The following is a 14,309-nucleotide window of genomic DNA, read 5'->3' as shown; positions in this document are numbered from 1 at the left end:
GCCGAATTTTCGGTGCATCCCTAAAAAAAATTATATACATATACACACACGCACACTGTGTGTGAGACAAATATACATATTCTCTTGTCCCCGTTTTCTCTCTCTCTGTGTCTCTCTCTCTCTCTCTCTGTGTCTCTCTCTTTCTGTGTCTCTCTCTCTCTGTACGTGTTCAGCCCCAACACACACACAATTTGCGGAAAATGTCTAATTGCGATTTTTCCTCACTGACAATTGTGATTTGATTTGCAATATAATTTTTTTGAAGTCAAGCTTCAGTTTAATATTCACTGTGTAATAAGATTTAAAATGTGAGGGAGCATTTTGATACCATCAAAATGTGAGCAGCTAAGCATTCTAATGCAAGGATGAAATTTTTAAGGTATGAATTCCTCCCAATGTGTATTAATTCCATTTTTAAAATTGACATCAAACAATCAAACATAACACAGTTAACACAAAAGCTGTGATTGTATTAAGCCATAACAGAAAATGAAACAATTTCAGTAAGAAAATATATAAATATTGTAAAAACAATCTTTAAACAGATCATTCAATTATGGCTGAGGAGTAAAATTGAAATGTTGTACAGTCTAATAATAATAATAATTTGGATTTTTTATAGCCGTTTTCCATAACTGCGACGTGTTATTTATACTTCTTTTCCTAATATCCTGCATGTACATGTAGCTTAAATCGACAAACCACAGAATAATTAGCAAAAGTTTTCATTAAATATGATAACAAATAGGAATATAAATATAAATATCACATAAATCATCTGTTGTAGCCTCAGGGCATCTTATTTATTTTTATTTTTTGGTTTGTCTGTGTTGTTTGTCAAGAAAACCAGAAGTTGAGCCTTAAACAAGACGAGTTACCTTCTGTGCCTCCTGCTCCATTTCGGGATTGGTGTCTGGGCCATTCTTTGTGCTTATGTAGCTCATCTTGAATCTTGTAAGAATTAGTGAAGTGATGTCCAGAAATTCCTGAGTGGCTGGAAGTTTATCCTCCATGTAGCCGAGGACTCGTGACTTTAATACCTTCTCAAGCTCTGTGTCCTTGTCGCTTTCACGCTGATGTTCTCAGGAGATTCAAGACTGGCGTCAGGTATGAGATGTTTACATGCGCTTCACTAGAGAGGATGTCTGAACTCATTGAGAATACTTGGAGCCTGACTGACTGATTTGAGGATCTCTTGGGTCCAACCAAGTAGGGACCAGGTGAGATGCCTTCCTGTCTTCAAGCAGAACCTGAGCCAGGGCCGCTGTTGCAGCACTATCCCAGTCCTCAAGGGCCTTGGACCTCACCCTCGTGGGTCCTGGTACCGAGAGGTCTGGTGTTTTTAACTTCTCCTGTGCCACGCTCCTTGTGGACGTCTTTCCCCAACTGGCCAGCTAGGCGCTTACAGTTATTATGCTTAACAGTAATAATAATAAAGATGAACTTTTCCTAGTTGCTGTCACAGAAAATAATACAAACAATAGTAAGTATAACAAACCATTATATAGAACATTAATATGCTATTATTATTATAGAACATATAATTCAAACAATGCATCAGCACAACAATATAAACATGAGGGAGGTGGGGACAGAGGCAGGGGAGAGGGAGAGAGACAGAGATAAAGAGAGCGAGAGAGAGAGGAAGAGAGAGAGAGGAAGAGAGATAGGCCTACACTTACCAATCACAAGATGCAGCCTGTTGCCAAATCACTGAAGCTTGGGCCATTGACTTGGTTGCACAGCTTTTATAATGTTTGATCCATTATGAAAGTGGTGATGCACGTCGTCTTTCAGGCACCAGCTGGACAAACACTCGTCCACTGGAGAGATTCTCCTCCATGTGGTCTGCAGGAGCGTATGCTGTTTGCTGATAGCGACCCTTCAACTGCATGTCGTTGTTTATGAAGTGAATGAAGACTCTGGTCCAGCTGGGGAATCATTCTTGACCTCAGATGGGTCGCCCCCCCCCAACATTCCTACAATAGTGTGAGGGGGAGAGACTGAAGTATGTGGAGGAGGGAATTTGTTCATCTAGCATTCGGAGGAGTTTTTGAATCCCTTCTTAGGAGTAACTTGCAGATGGCTTTGAGATCCTAGTTTGTTTTACTAGACTGGGCTAGATCACTACTTTCACATGCCTTTTTGGCCATACACTCTGTTGCTTTTTCAAGTGCTGATTTATTTACATTTACATTTAGGGCATTTAGCTTATTCAGAGCGATTTACTAAATGCTTTAGTTGTCTACTTAAAGCATCCTTGGCTAAGACTAATGGGTAACAGTCCAAAAACAACGGAGACCCTGCCAGATCCAGGCATCAGTGCTGACACCTGGAATGATGGATTTAATATAAGGCCCTAGAATGCAACCCAATTCGAGATCAATTACTAAAGTCTGGTCCAGTGCAAATATAAAGTTGTCTTTAATGTGCCTGATTTGGTTTAATTAAAGTGCTTTCCAAAGAGATAAATCTTTGCATTTGAACACAGCAAGGGACTTAATTCCACCAACTCCATCCCAGAATGGAGAGATCTCGATGGTTGTCTCGATTTATGCTCACTTTGTGGTGTTGTCTCATGACGTGGCAACTGTTCCACGACTCGCACAATATGGTTTTTTGTTGCACACCTGTCATCTCAAAGCTAAAATACTCCTCGCCCATCAGAGTGCCGCTTTCTCCAGGACTGAATTGTCCAGGATCGCCTCTACTCATTTTTCCACACCACAAACCTCCTTGGGATTCACATGTTTGGTGGTCGTATAACGCAGTCACCTTCTGACTGGGGAGCATTACTGTCATACAAGGAGGGTGGTATGAATTTGTAAAACCATTAAGACGACAGGCTAAATCTTGGGTCAGATGTGCGCTGCATACCGTATTTCCCAAATCACAACCATTGCAATTGGCTAGTCGCATCATTTCAAAATGCGATTTTGATTTGAACTGTGTTCACTGGAATGTGTGCGAGCGTGTGTGCAGCTCCAGTGGTGCTGGAGTGCAGTTGGCTGCAGGCCAGAGGCCTCGACATGCAGGCTGCTTCCTGCAGAGCAGACATGAGGGTCAGAGAGGAGCCGAGTCCTCAGTTGTTCTCCCGGTGGGGAATTCTGACGAGAAAAGAGGCTTTCAAGGCTTTGCTGGGACACACGGAGCCTTTTGCCAGAGCCTTAAGTGGTTTATTTGTGATTGAGCAGCAGGCTGGTGGCGAGTATTTGTCAGGCTGGCACTGGTCTGCCCATCTCTCGTGCGTGTGTGTGTGTGTGTGTGTGTGTGTGTGGGGGTACGTGTTAATGCGGCTGCCTTGGGTGAGTAGCGCGATTGGGTTCGCATGGTTGGTGTCAGGTCTGCGGCGCCCCTGCGTGTACAAAGGACGCCTCCCTGCCAAGCTGCTGGGATTCACGGAGACGGTCCCCTCCTGACCAGCGTGCTAATTCACTGGAAGGCCTTATTGAATTACTGGAATGCTGAGGACCATTGTTTACAGGAGTCTTCAGGCTGCACAATGAGCCCAGGGTCTTGGGTTCGTCAGCCTGCTCCGTGCTCAGCCGCGCGCCTCTGAAAGGCTCTGCAAGTGGCGGCAGACTGCTGAGAAAATCTCTCTAATATCCCCAAATGGTATAATTACTCTTGCATAAATTCAAATGCCTTCCTCCCTTTTCAGTAATTATTTGAGTGTATGTGCATTGGAGGTTACAAAGCCTGTTGTCTCTGCTTTTAACCGCGTGTGTCATCCTGTAGTTGATTAGCCTGTAAGGAGTGGTTTTGTTGGGTTTTATCCCCTCCCTTTCCTGCGCTCTCAGTGGGCCTCCCTGCTGTATCTGCAGCTGTACCTCCGGGCTGCGATGCCCCTCACTCATAAGGGATCAAATCATCCATTGTACTCTCCTCACTATTTGCATTCCAAATAGAACATGCTGTTCTGTTCAGACCCATGATGACATATAATGTATGGGTTTTTTTCTTAATTAATTGTCGTGTTTTTTAATTTTTTATTTTAAGATTTTATTTACTGTGTACATGCATGGGCACAAGTGGATTTTTTTTTTTTTTACATCATGTCAGTGCCTTATTTGTGTGTGTGTGTGTGTGTGTGTGTGTGTGTGTAACGGATCATTTAAAGTTTTCGTGTTTTTGGCCCTGGTGTCGTCAGGATCCTGTGGCGTTCACATGGCCCTGCCATTAACGCAGCACCACAGTTATGATGATGGGCTGTCTGGATGGGTGTAGCTCTCCATCTGCCCACAGCCCCGCTGCCACTTTGCGGTGACTGGCAGATTAATTATGGAGCACATACATGCAGTCCCTGCAGACGGCCAGGGTGGGAGTCTGTCCTCGTGTGTGTGTGTGTGTGTGTGTGTGTGTGTGTGTGTGTGTGTGTGTGTGTGTGTGTGTGTGTGTGTGTGTGTGTGTGTGTGTGTGTGTGTGTGTGTGTGTGTGTGTGTGTGTGTGTGTGTGTGTGTGTGTTCGTTCTGAGGACACACCACCTCAACTGCCAGGCCTTATTACTGCTACATGGCTCTGCCAACAGTTGACACGAAATCCCCAACATATCAGATCTGCCAGTATGTGTGTGTGCACAGCTCTGAAGAAGCCCAGTGTCTCACACACACCCTTGTGCATACATATGTAAATGCACACACATACCCATGTACACCTCAACACACATGCTTGCGTGTGCATGTACACACACACACACACACACAGAAGATGCACGTGTGTGTATGTGTGCACAGTGATTCAGAATTGCTGTGTGGTACAAAAGATTTGATGGAAAACGATGTTTTGGACAAAGGTCCTTCATCAAATGTGCAAGCAAAGTGCAGAACACTGCAGTTACTCACCTGAAATCATGCACACGCGCGCACACACGTGTGCAAACACACGTGTGCTGGTGTGGTGCTAGTGGGCCGATCCCTATGCTGCTGCAGACCATGAAGAGCAGAGCACACTCGGCAGAGAGGGGAGTGGCACAGCAATTGACATATCCTAAAAACACACACAGGTAACGACTGGATTATTAATGTTCCAATCCTGGGGGCAGATTCAGCGGAACCATTAAGCCCTTAATGGAGAGGGAAGACTGACAGTAAAAGCCGCTACCGTTAGCCCGCCGCTGGAGACGAGTGGCGGCGCGGACCTGCACACCATCACACCGCGCCGAAACTCAAAGACACAAAGGCGGCCCCGTTGCTATTTTTGTATTTCTCGCTTTTTAAAATAACTTGGTAAGCCGTCCGCCTCGGGGCTGGAAAAAGTGAGGAATATCCCTTTGACTGGAGGGCAGGTGAGCTCTGTTCCCACCCTTCCCTGTTTTTCCTGCTCTTGTGATCACTAAGACAACGCCGGTGCCTCTCCACACGTTGTAATAACGCTGTTGATATGGAAGGTATGGCCTGGGTTTCGCTTACGAGAGGAGATGCCAAGGGCTTGTTACCAGGTTACAGCACTGTTGTTGTTGTGAGGCGATATGCCAGATCTTCAGGCTGTGTGGAAGATTCTCACAAAGTGCAGCAGCTCCCCTCTGCCCAGGACCGCCCCTCCTGCATAGCCACACATGCTTAGTAATACACATTCTCTCTCATGTACACATGCTTGTACACATTCTCTCCATACGCACACACTCAGCCTTTCTCTTTCTGCACACACACTTTTTGTATACACACACACTTTCACCCATAATGTAAATATTTATTTTTCTTTGTTTTACTTGTACAAGAACACCTTGGTAATAAGACAAAAAAACATCGCTGTAATTGCAGATTAATATCCTGACTGATCTTTTCTGTATCTTTCTTGTAATTTTTGTGACTATACATTTTAGCAATGTAAAAAAAAAAAAACAAACAAAAAAAAAACTTGAAACCTTGCTTGCTTTTAACCTAAGGTAAAAAGTTGTATGACACAACTACAAGGTATGAGTTGTCTGTACATGCTAGCTGGTGCATGAATTAAGCTACATATCAGCAGGGTGGGGTTAGAAAAGTACTGAAGACATTTCCCATGTTATGTAGTAGCTTCATATCCCCCCTGGGTTGTAGCAGCAGACTACATACCTGCAAATGCAGAGCTGATAGTATCTCCCTTTAGGGGCTGTTCTGGTCTCCCTGTGATGATTAACAGGGTTTGGCAGTCGCACTACATCATAGGTGAGACATCATAGCTGTGTCTCCGTGACATGAAAGTTTTTCATGATAAGAATCGATGCTTTGCTTTCAGAGTCTTACTGCAACACACTTAGTAACTTGGTAGGTGATGTAATACATCAGCAATAATCGCAAAGCGCAACTTGATGTGTAATTGCAGAACCTTAAAACCATCGCCTACGTCTGGGCTTGGAAGAACTGAAGGGGAGGGGAGGAACCCCCGATGTTTTCAAAAGCGCCGCTCTCTTCCGGCGTCAGCGGCGCCTGCTGCATCAAAGGCCTCCGCGTTTGCTGCTCCGTGCTCCGCTCCCGCCGTCGTGCTGGCTCTGCTGGCCCGACCCGGCCGACCCCGTCAGCCCGATCCCTGGCTGCCTGACCGGAGGGCTGCTCTCTCCCACTTCCGCCAGCCCACGCTCGCCCTCAGCTTTCCGTACTGCTCCCACCCCCTTGTCAGTGCCTCTGACTCGTGGCTCCGCCCACCCGATGGCTCTGCCCCCACCCCCTGCATGGCAGCTGTGGTCCGTTACGGCTGTGGTCCGTTACCAGCCACCAGCACTAATAAGGGGGAGATGCTTGCAGTGCTTTCATGCCGGGCTTCTGTGCACCAATTAAGACAGCAGTGCTTTGTAGACTTCCCCCTGGGCTCTGGGGTTGGACTGGCCAGTCGTGTTGGGAGTGTGCAAGGCTACAGGCTTCCTTCAAATGTTGCATTTGTGATTTGTTAAGGATTGAACTGTTAAAACACCTGTACGCAGTAATGTTTAAATGCTGGAGTTGTTTTGGAGGACGACGTCAATGAGCAAATAATTCTCTTGAAAAAGAAGAATCGGCACGTCTGTTGAGCTTTCTGCCCTTGTACTGCTGTGATAGTGGGCTGTGCACCATCTGATTGGTTTCTCTCCGAGTCTGCAGGAGGTGGGGCTGTGCACTCCTGCAGGACTTTGATTTAATTACAAAATGTTCACAGACCTTCTTTTTCACCAGTGTAGAGGTCATAAGTTACAATTGTAGGTTTTGTCCACTGTGGAAAGGGTCTAGTTGCCCCCGACCCTCATCTTTCCATGACAAACCCTTCACATTAGAGGGTCATGACTCGTCTTTTGTGAAAACGACAGTAAGATGGGTGGAAAGTAAGAGTGTCTGTCATAGCAATCTCATTTATCAAGTTTCAGTGGTTTACCTCAATCTCTCATTCATTTTCCTCCATTGTGGAATTTCAATAAGTGTGTGTCTCTGGTCCCCTGAGGACCTGGAGGTATTTTAATGCTCAGATTGTCACAGTATTACGTAGAATACTCCTCTTGCTGCGGCTTAATGTTGAACTGCGGAGCGCTCTGTTGCCGTCTCCCCCTGAGTGGGGCTGGATGACGGCGTCTGAGTGCACACGTGTGCCCGGGCTGGGGCCTCCGTTCTTGGTGCTATTCTAGGCGTAGGGAGGGCACGGTGCCCAAAACGCAAGGTTGTTTGTGGGCGAGGAGTGCGGTCATAGGTTGGAACAAGCGGCCATAGACGCAGCTCTCGGCACAGTGACAATTCCGGGCCTTGTTTACAATCCGGTGGCGGTTGACCGGATTGTGGGTGTTGGGGTTGGGGGGGGTGGAGGCGGACGGGGGGGTTTACTACCCGCAGCAGAATCAGAATTCCTGGTGAGACATTCCTCCATTTGGCTGACGGTTATGAAAACAATTCCCCAGTATTTACTGGGTTTGCAGGGTCAGATTGCTGCGGAGTGAGTCAGAGTGCCGGAGCGTGTGGAGTCTGCCCTGGCCGGCTCGCTGAGGGCCTGGCGTCGTTCTCCGGCCCAGCGCCCGTGCCAGGGTGCCATTCCTCACACACACACACACACACACGCGCAGCACTGCTCGTTATTGTGCACTAATTAAAGGGGCCGTGTGACGACAGCGAGACGGGCTTTGCCTACTAGGGTTGCGTGTGCTGGGAGGAGACGGGCCCCTTCGCGTCTCGCCGCTGTGCAGTAAACCCACTCCCCCGCTGTCTTCCTGCAGGTTCGATTCGAAGCCGCCAAGCCACTTCGACTGTGACCCGAGGGAGCTCCCGCTCACGGCTGCGTCCTCTGCCCATCTCCTCCGCCGGCACCACCCGATCCCTCCCCTCCTCCCCCTCCCTCCCTCCCCTCCTCCCCCGCCCCCTCCCCTCGCCGCCTCCTCGCCACCATGACCTCCGAGCTGGAGAGCAGTCTGACCTCCATGGATTGGTTGCCACAGCTGACCATGCGGGCCGCCATCCAGAAGGCGGACGCCCAGAACGCCCACGGGCCGGGCATGGCCAAGAAGAGTGCTCTGCTGGACCCCAACACCACACTGGACCAGGACGAGGTTCAACAGCACAAGGACGGCAAGCCGCCCTACAGCTACGCCAGTCTCATCACCTTCGCCATCAACAGCTCGCCAAAGAAGAAAATGACCCTGAGCGAGATCTATCAGTGGATCTGTGATAATTTCCCCTACTACCGCGAGGCGGGCAGCGGCTGGAAGGTAAGGGGGCACGCACACATGGCTCTGACTAAATTATTTGTCATTATTTACTTTCTGCTTGTCGGTTACATTTGCATGTGTGCAAGTGACATCCCCTCCACTTAAATGCAATCAGTGTACCAAATCAGCCTTGAATTCAAACAGGAGGAGACGGCCAAGGTTAACGTGTGAAATTATTCTCATTTCTTATGCTGTCAAGTTGTTTTGCCGAGGATTATTTTGCAAATATAAAGGTAGAGAATGATTCACAAGCATCACTTTCATTTTGTGAAGAAAACGTGTTCTGATCTGGTTATAAGCTTTAATATTTGACACAGTCTCTTGTGTCTTTCAGAAAAGGAGAAAATAGAGGCTGTTTTGCAGACAGAAATGTGAGCGTGGAAAGTGTTGATATTCAGAGAGGCAGACCTATCCGAACGAGCCGTAGACAAAAATCTTCCATTCACGGATTGTATTATTCATGCCAGATGCCTTGATACAAGTCCATTATGTGAGAGAGAGCCATTGCCATGTCATCATCTGAAGGAGCATGTGATGTAGAGAGATGAAGCCATGCTGATTGCCTTTTAAAGAGCGGAGATGGAAATTGATATTAGAATGAGCTTTCCAATCAGTTGACATTTATTGCCAATAGAATCGGTACGGCGGCTTTATTGCAGTGGAGACGAGACGTATGCGGTTCATATCCGTGAGGAGGATGCAGCGTGAGGGGAACATGTCCCAGGCTCTCCCTCGTCTCACCGTGAAGCAGATGTTTACATCGCCCCACACAAGCCTGCGCCCGCTTATAGAAGTTCAGAGATCACCAAGACACTGTTGCCATCATTTATTTGATTTAATTTTACAATATATTTGTATTCTCCCCCCATCCAATTTGATAAACACTGAATCAAAACCTCAAATTAAATGCTTCTGGAAGTGCAACGCGCAGCCTTGTCTTTGCCGATTATTTAAACAGATTCTCGCATATCTTCTCAACATTTGCTATGGCTTTTGAAGCTGTGGGGAAACGCTGCCATGTTGTAAAGGCTCGTGACTCCAGACGGGTGTGTTTGAGGTCGGGGAAGTATTGAGGCTCTCCACCAGTCACGCAGTGAATCGGTGACTCTGTCTCGTTTGGTTTCGTTCGCCATCTTGCTGCGAGCGTGTGTGCGCTCTCACTTGCCGTAGCTCCCCAGGAGTTAAATCTTCCCTCACACCTCGGTCCCCGTTGTGAGACGCGCCCGTGTCCTCTTGTCCCTGGTCTGTATTGTGAACAGACACGTCAAATGGATTCCGCCGTTTCATGTGACTGAAAGCGTGGTATCTGCGAGGCTTCTGCAGTAACTCCTGCATTCCTCGCTCACCGGCACCAGCTCTCCGTTCAGCCTGATCTGACTTGGCGTTTCTAAATAGCTTTTCTATGAAATGCTACTTGTGTGCATAACTCTTGTTTGAAGGACGCTATACCACCCAACTGTAGGTGTGTGTGTATACAGCCATGATGGGAAAGGCCGAATATGTTTTTGTCTGTTAACATTTTATCAACTAAGTGCGTACGGGGAGAAATCTATAGAATTCAATTAATAATTCATCAGCTTGTCAATCTCATTCTATGGGGACATGTCCTCTTGTGCTACAAACCTTCCTGACGTATGATCTGAGGGAGACAGGGATGTGAACTGGGGAGGTGTGTCTCCTGTGCATGTACAAGCAGCGCTGCTGTTTACCCAAAGGTGCTTGAAATCAAAGGCAAAACTACGCTGATCGCTCTGTCTGAAGGTGCCCACTTTTAGATGTGTGAGGCAGACAGACCAGCTATGGTGTCTGTTTGTGTAATGCGAAGGAGGTGGAGACCATAGCCGAGACAGAGAGCCATGGCTGTGTCTGTGTGTCCGTCTCTCTGTCTGTGTGATTGCACGTTTAATTACCAGCACAAGATTATATTAAAAATGACCTAAACAGTAGTTTGTTTTTGTAGCAAGGTGGAGAGTTATGCTGGTGCCACTCTGGCCTGTGCTGTGGTGTGCCCGTGTGTGAGCTGTTGGCAGGGCTGTGCCCGTGTGTTGGCACATACGTGGGCGCGTGCGGTCGGGGTGAATGTAGGTCGAGGTGCAGTCACCGCACCGCTGTTCCCCTGGAGATGTCAGCAGCAGGAGTTTAGGACCCTGCGCACGCACGCGTCTGTTCTGTATGATAATGCAGGCTGCACTGGAGAGATGAGACCGGGCTAATCCGGACGGCGGCAAGCTCATTTAATCATCTCAATAGAACTCCATTAGCCCACGCTTTTAAGAAATATCAATAAGTGCTGTCAATAAGAGAAGATAATTCATCAAGGTCAAAATGTATTAATGCAGTACTGGGGAGCGGGGGTATGTCTGAGATGTGTCCGCCAGATGCATTCAGCTCCCTTCCTGAACAGCCTGATGAATTTTAGAACCCACCGTGGTTTTCAGTGATACGGGCTGCGTAGGGCTTTTTGTTTCATATTCAAGATGCTAGAACACATGCGTGCGCATGCGCACATACAAACAAGCATCTTTTTCCTCTAAAAATTTATAGAAACTCCATCAGAATAATTTTCATATGGTCAAAGAAAGACCACTTTTACAATTATTTCTATGAAATCCTCAGATTTTGTCCAGTGTATATATTTCCTTCCTCCCCTTTTTGCATTTGTAAATAATGGAGCTCTTGTGTTGGAGCCCCCTGTCCAACACTGTAGATACTAGCATTCCCATGTGCCAGTGCTTATAGTGTCCCTGCACAAGGCTGCAAATGTGATTAGTTTGGCCTCTCTCAGGTTGAGCGGCTCACGGTCACCTGTCCGCCCCACTCGTCTCTTAATGCTGCAGAGACTCTCAGGAGCAGGGGGCCACTGGGGGCCACGGGCAGGCCTGGGTGAGACGCTTCTAATGAGGTTAAAGTCATCAAAGCCCACCTGACCCTGAGCGTTTCTGTCTGCCTGCTCTTCCTGTGAGGTGTGTGTGTGTGTGTGTGTGTGTGTGTGTGTGTGTGTGTTCATGCACGTGTGAGAACAGCCTACCGCAACAGGTCCAATCCTCCATTTAGAGGCGTTTAGTGTGTGGATGGGGGGATTATCATGGTCCTGGTCCATGTAAAAGCTTGTGTTATCCTCTGAGGTTTCAGCTCTGTGTTTACTAAACACGTCCATAATCCCAGGGCAGACAAAGACGGTAATCTGATCTGGCTGCTCTGGAAACGTGAGGCTGTGGTGTATGTGTGTGCAGTGGATTAAGTCACTGATCTGGGGCCTGCACAGTGAGGCTGTAAAGCAGCTGTCACCAGGCACGCTGGCCTCTAAGCCCCTCCTCCTGCCAATATCCACAGTGCTGTGTGGTAATCACTGGGCAGATTTTTGGGTCGTGGCTCCTCTGGACCCGATCTTGGCCCGGCGCGTTTGTCTAGCGTAGCCTGCGAGTCCGAACTAAAGGCGGCAGCACTGCGGGACTCGTGTCACTGCGGGACTCGTGTCACTGCGGGACTCGTGTCACTGCGGGACTCGTGTCCTTCTCTCCTGCGAGTGTGGTAATGCAGGACACCATCCCGAGCATCTCGACCGCTTCACAAATGCGGGAGATGTTTGCGAGGCTGCTGCACCCCTCCCCCTCTGCACCTGCATGCAACAAAAGGACGAAACTAAGAGGCAGGCGCCGTTAGCGTGCACCGTCATCGCCACGGCAGCAGGCGCCCACCTTTTCAGGTTACCACGGACGCACGGTTGTGCCGAGCGAGCCCAAATCTGCTGCGGTTGAGAGGCGGCGTGCATGTTCTCCTGCAGGAGCCAGGACCCAGCTTCTAGATCTCATTATGAAATGCAAATAGCCAGCAACCTAAACAGATCAAAGGTGGCCTCCACCGTCGGGTAGCCGGCCCAGCCCGGGAACGCCGGCCCGGGGGTCCCTTTGCTATTTTTTTGATGAAGTGATTTTTGGTGAGCTGCTTCTCCCTCTCCTCAGGGCATTATTTACTTTGGAGATAGTGTTCCCGCTCGCACGGAAGCGGAGCAGACGCCCGTCTGCCTCCCGTAGCCGTTATTTAAATGTGGCGGTGGTTCAGGTGCCTTCTCCCCACCTCCCCTATCTCACCACCCAAGCTTGAGTTGCCATGCTTGGAGTCTCGAGATGTAAAATTGCTTTAGTCCTCGTCTCTCCGATTCCTCCATCTGCTCCTCCAGTCAGGATCATCATTACGCCGTTAAGCAAGCATTTAAATTTTAAACGCTCTGCTGATATTGAATAATGCAGGAGGTGAGGTACAGTAAATGTTCAGAGAAAATCTACTTGCTTGTCTTATTTATTTATTTGATTTTTATTCTTTTTTTTAATCCCCCTCCCTTAGCGTCTTTAAATGCAGTCCCCACACAGAACATGAGACCTGAAAATCTCACCGCGTAGTTATTAGGCTCTGTGGTTTGAGTATTTTTAGCTCTGAAGCCTCTTCCTGCCTCCCCTCCAGATTGCTTTTAATTGTGGCGGCAGAAGTGTCCGTCTCTGTGGTGGGAGTGGTGGTGATTCATCCTGCTGCCAGTCGGGCTTCTGCCGCGAGACGGGCCCCCGTGTCAGGAAGCTCCTGCCTGGGCTCACCGCCCACCAGCCTCACCTTGCCCCCCCTCCCACTCAGGGCCCAGCACGCGCTCCTAGCAGGTGGGCGGCGGGCGCAGGTAGGCCTAGCAGCCATGCCGGCTCGCCGCCGTCCTCCGAGCACCCGGCTGACGCGGCCGAGGAGAATTTAAACGGGCAGACGGATGCGGAGCTGCCCCGTACACATTGCTGCACTGTGGCATTCGATGAGCTATAGTACTGTCGTTGCTTATGACCTCTCTCTCGCTCGCTCGCTCTCTCTGCGCTCGTCAAACTTACTAAAGCGTTACATAGTTTTTAGAAGATTTTCGGGGAGGCTAGACTTCCTAGAGAAGTGTGTTATACACAGGTGCTGAACATCAAACATTTATCTTTCATTCATTGATCCTGGCTCATCATCAGCCCAGTTGTGTAGTCAGTGCTTCACACAAAGCGATAAAGCCTTGCTCCTCTGTATTTCAGAGCATGTTAAAACATTTTTAAGGTTCTCAGTTGGGTAGTACCAGATGCAGTCTCATTGCTCTTTCTTCTAGAGTTTTTGAAGCGCTGACTATTTGAGGGTTCAGGTAGGGGTTCGGGGCTGTACGTTTCCAAGGTTTATATGTACGTGCTTTGATGACTGGAAAAGGAGTCAGGTACTGAAAATGTATACGGCTTTTCCAGAGGTGTTGGCTAATATCATGAGATCATGAACCCCTGTATACTCTCACCTTGGATCTGTCAGTTTAGAGGTGCTTATAATAAAGTTAAGGGGTCACCCTTCCTGCGTATTTAAAATTATGAACCGAGAGTAATCTAAGGAACTTCAAAAATAAATAAATAAATAAATCTCATAAACCAGAAATACTATTAGCAAGTCACAAATCAAGCAAGCACCGGTCCCTGAAGAATCAAAACTTCAGAGGTGGGGTTGATGTAGATCCTGCGTTCATGGAGTTGAAACTCATTTCACAGCAGTTGTCTCTCTCTGTCTGTTACTATATGATTATTATCCAAAGCTCAAGTTAATTTGTGTGTTATCTTGCTAACAATAAATTTAACAAACTAGATAATCTCTTCTGCAGACACTGTGAGGTCTCACAATC

The 14,309-nt window shown here is 48.0% G+C and overlaps 1 protein-coding gene across 3 annotated transcripts in view; it reads left to right on the top strand.

Moving 5' to 3' along the window:
- Positions 1 to 14,309, top strand: part of foxj3 (forkhead box J3) — a 79,233-nt gene that overhangs the window by 20,959 nt on the left and 43,965 nt on the right. For all 3 annotated transcript variants that reach the window (XM_077007379.1, XM_077007370.1, XM_077007385.1), the window contains exon 2: positions 8,150 to 8,638. In XM_077007379.1, coding sequence (XP_076863494.1) covers positions 8,318 to 8,638 — 321 coding nt within the window. In that variant the 5' untranslated portion in view covers positions 8,150 to 8,317. The remainder of the gene's footprint in view (positions 1 to 8,149; positions 8,639 to 14,309) is intronic.

Source organism: Brachyhypopomus gauderio, chromosome 1, assembly GCF_052324685.1.
Source record: "Brachyhypopomus gauderio isolate BG-103 chromosome 1, BGAUD_0.2, whole genome shotgun sequence".
Taxonomy (NCBI): Eukaryota; Metazoa; Chordata; class Actinopteri; order Gymnotiformes; family Hypopomidae; genus Brachyhypopomus; species Brachyhypopomus gauderio.
The sequence above is the reverse complement of the archived record's forward strand: the minus strand, read 5'-3'. Positions and strand labels throughout refer to the sequence as shown.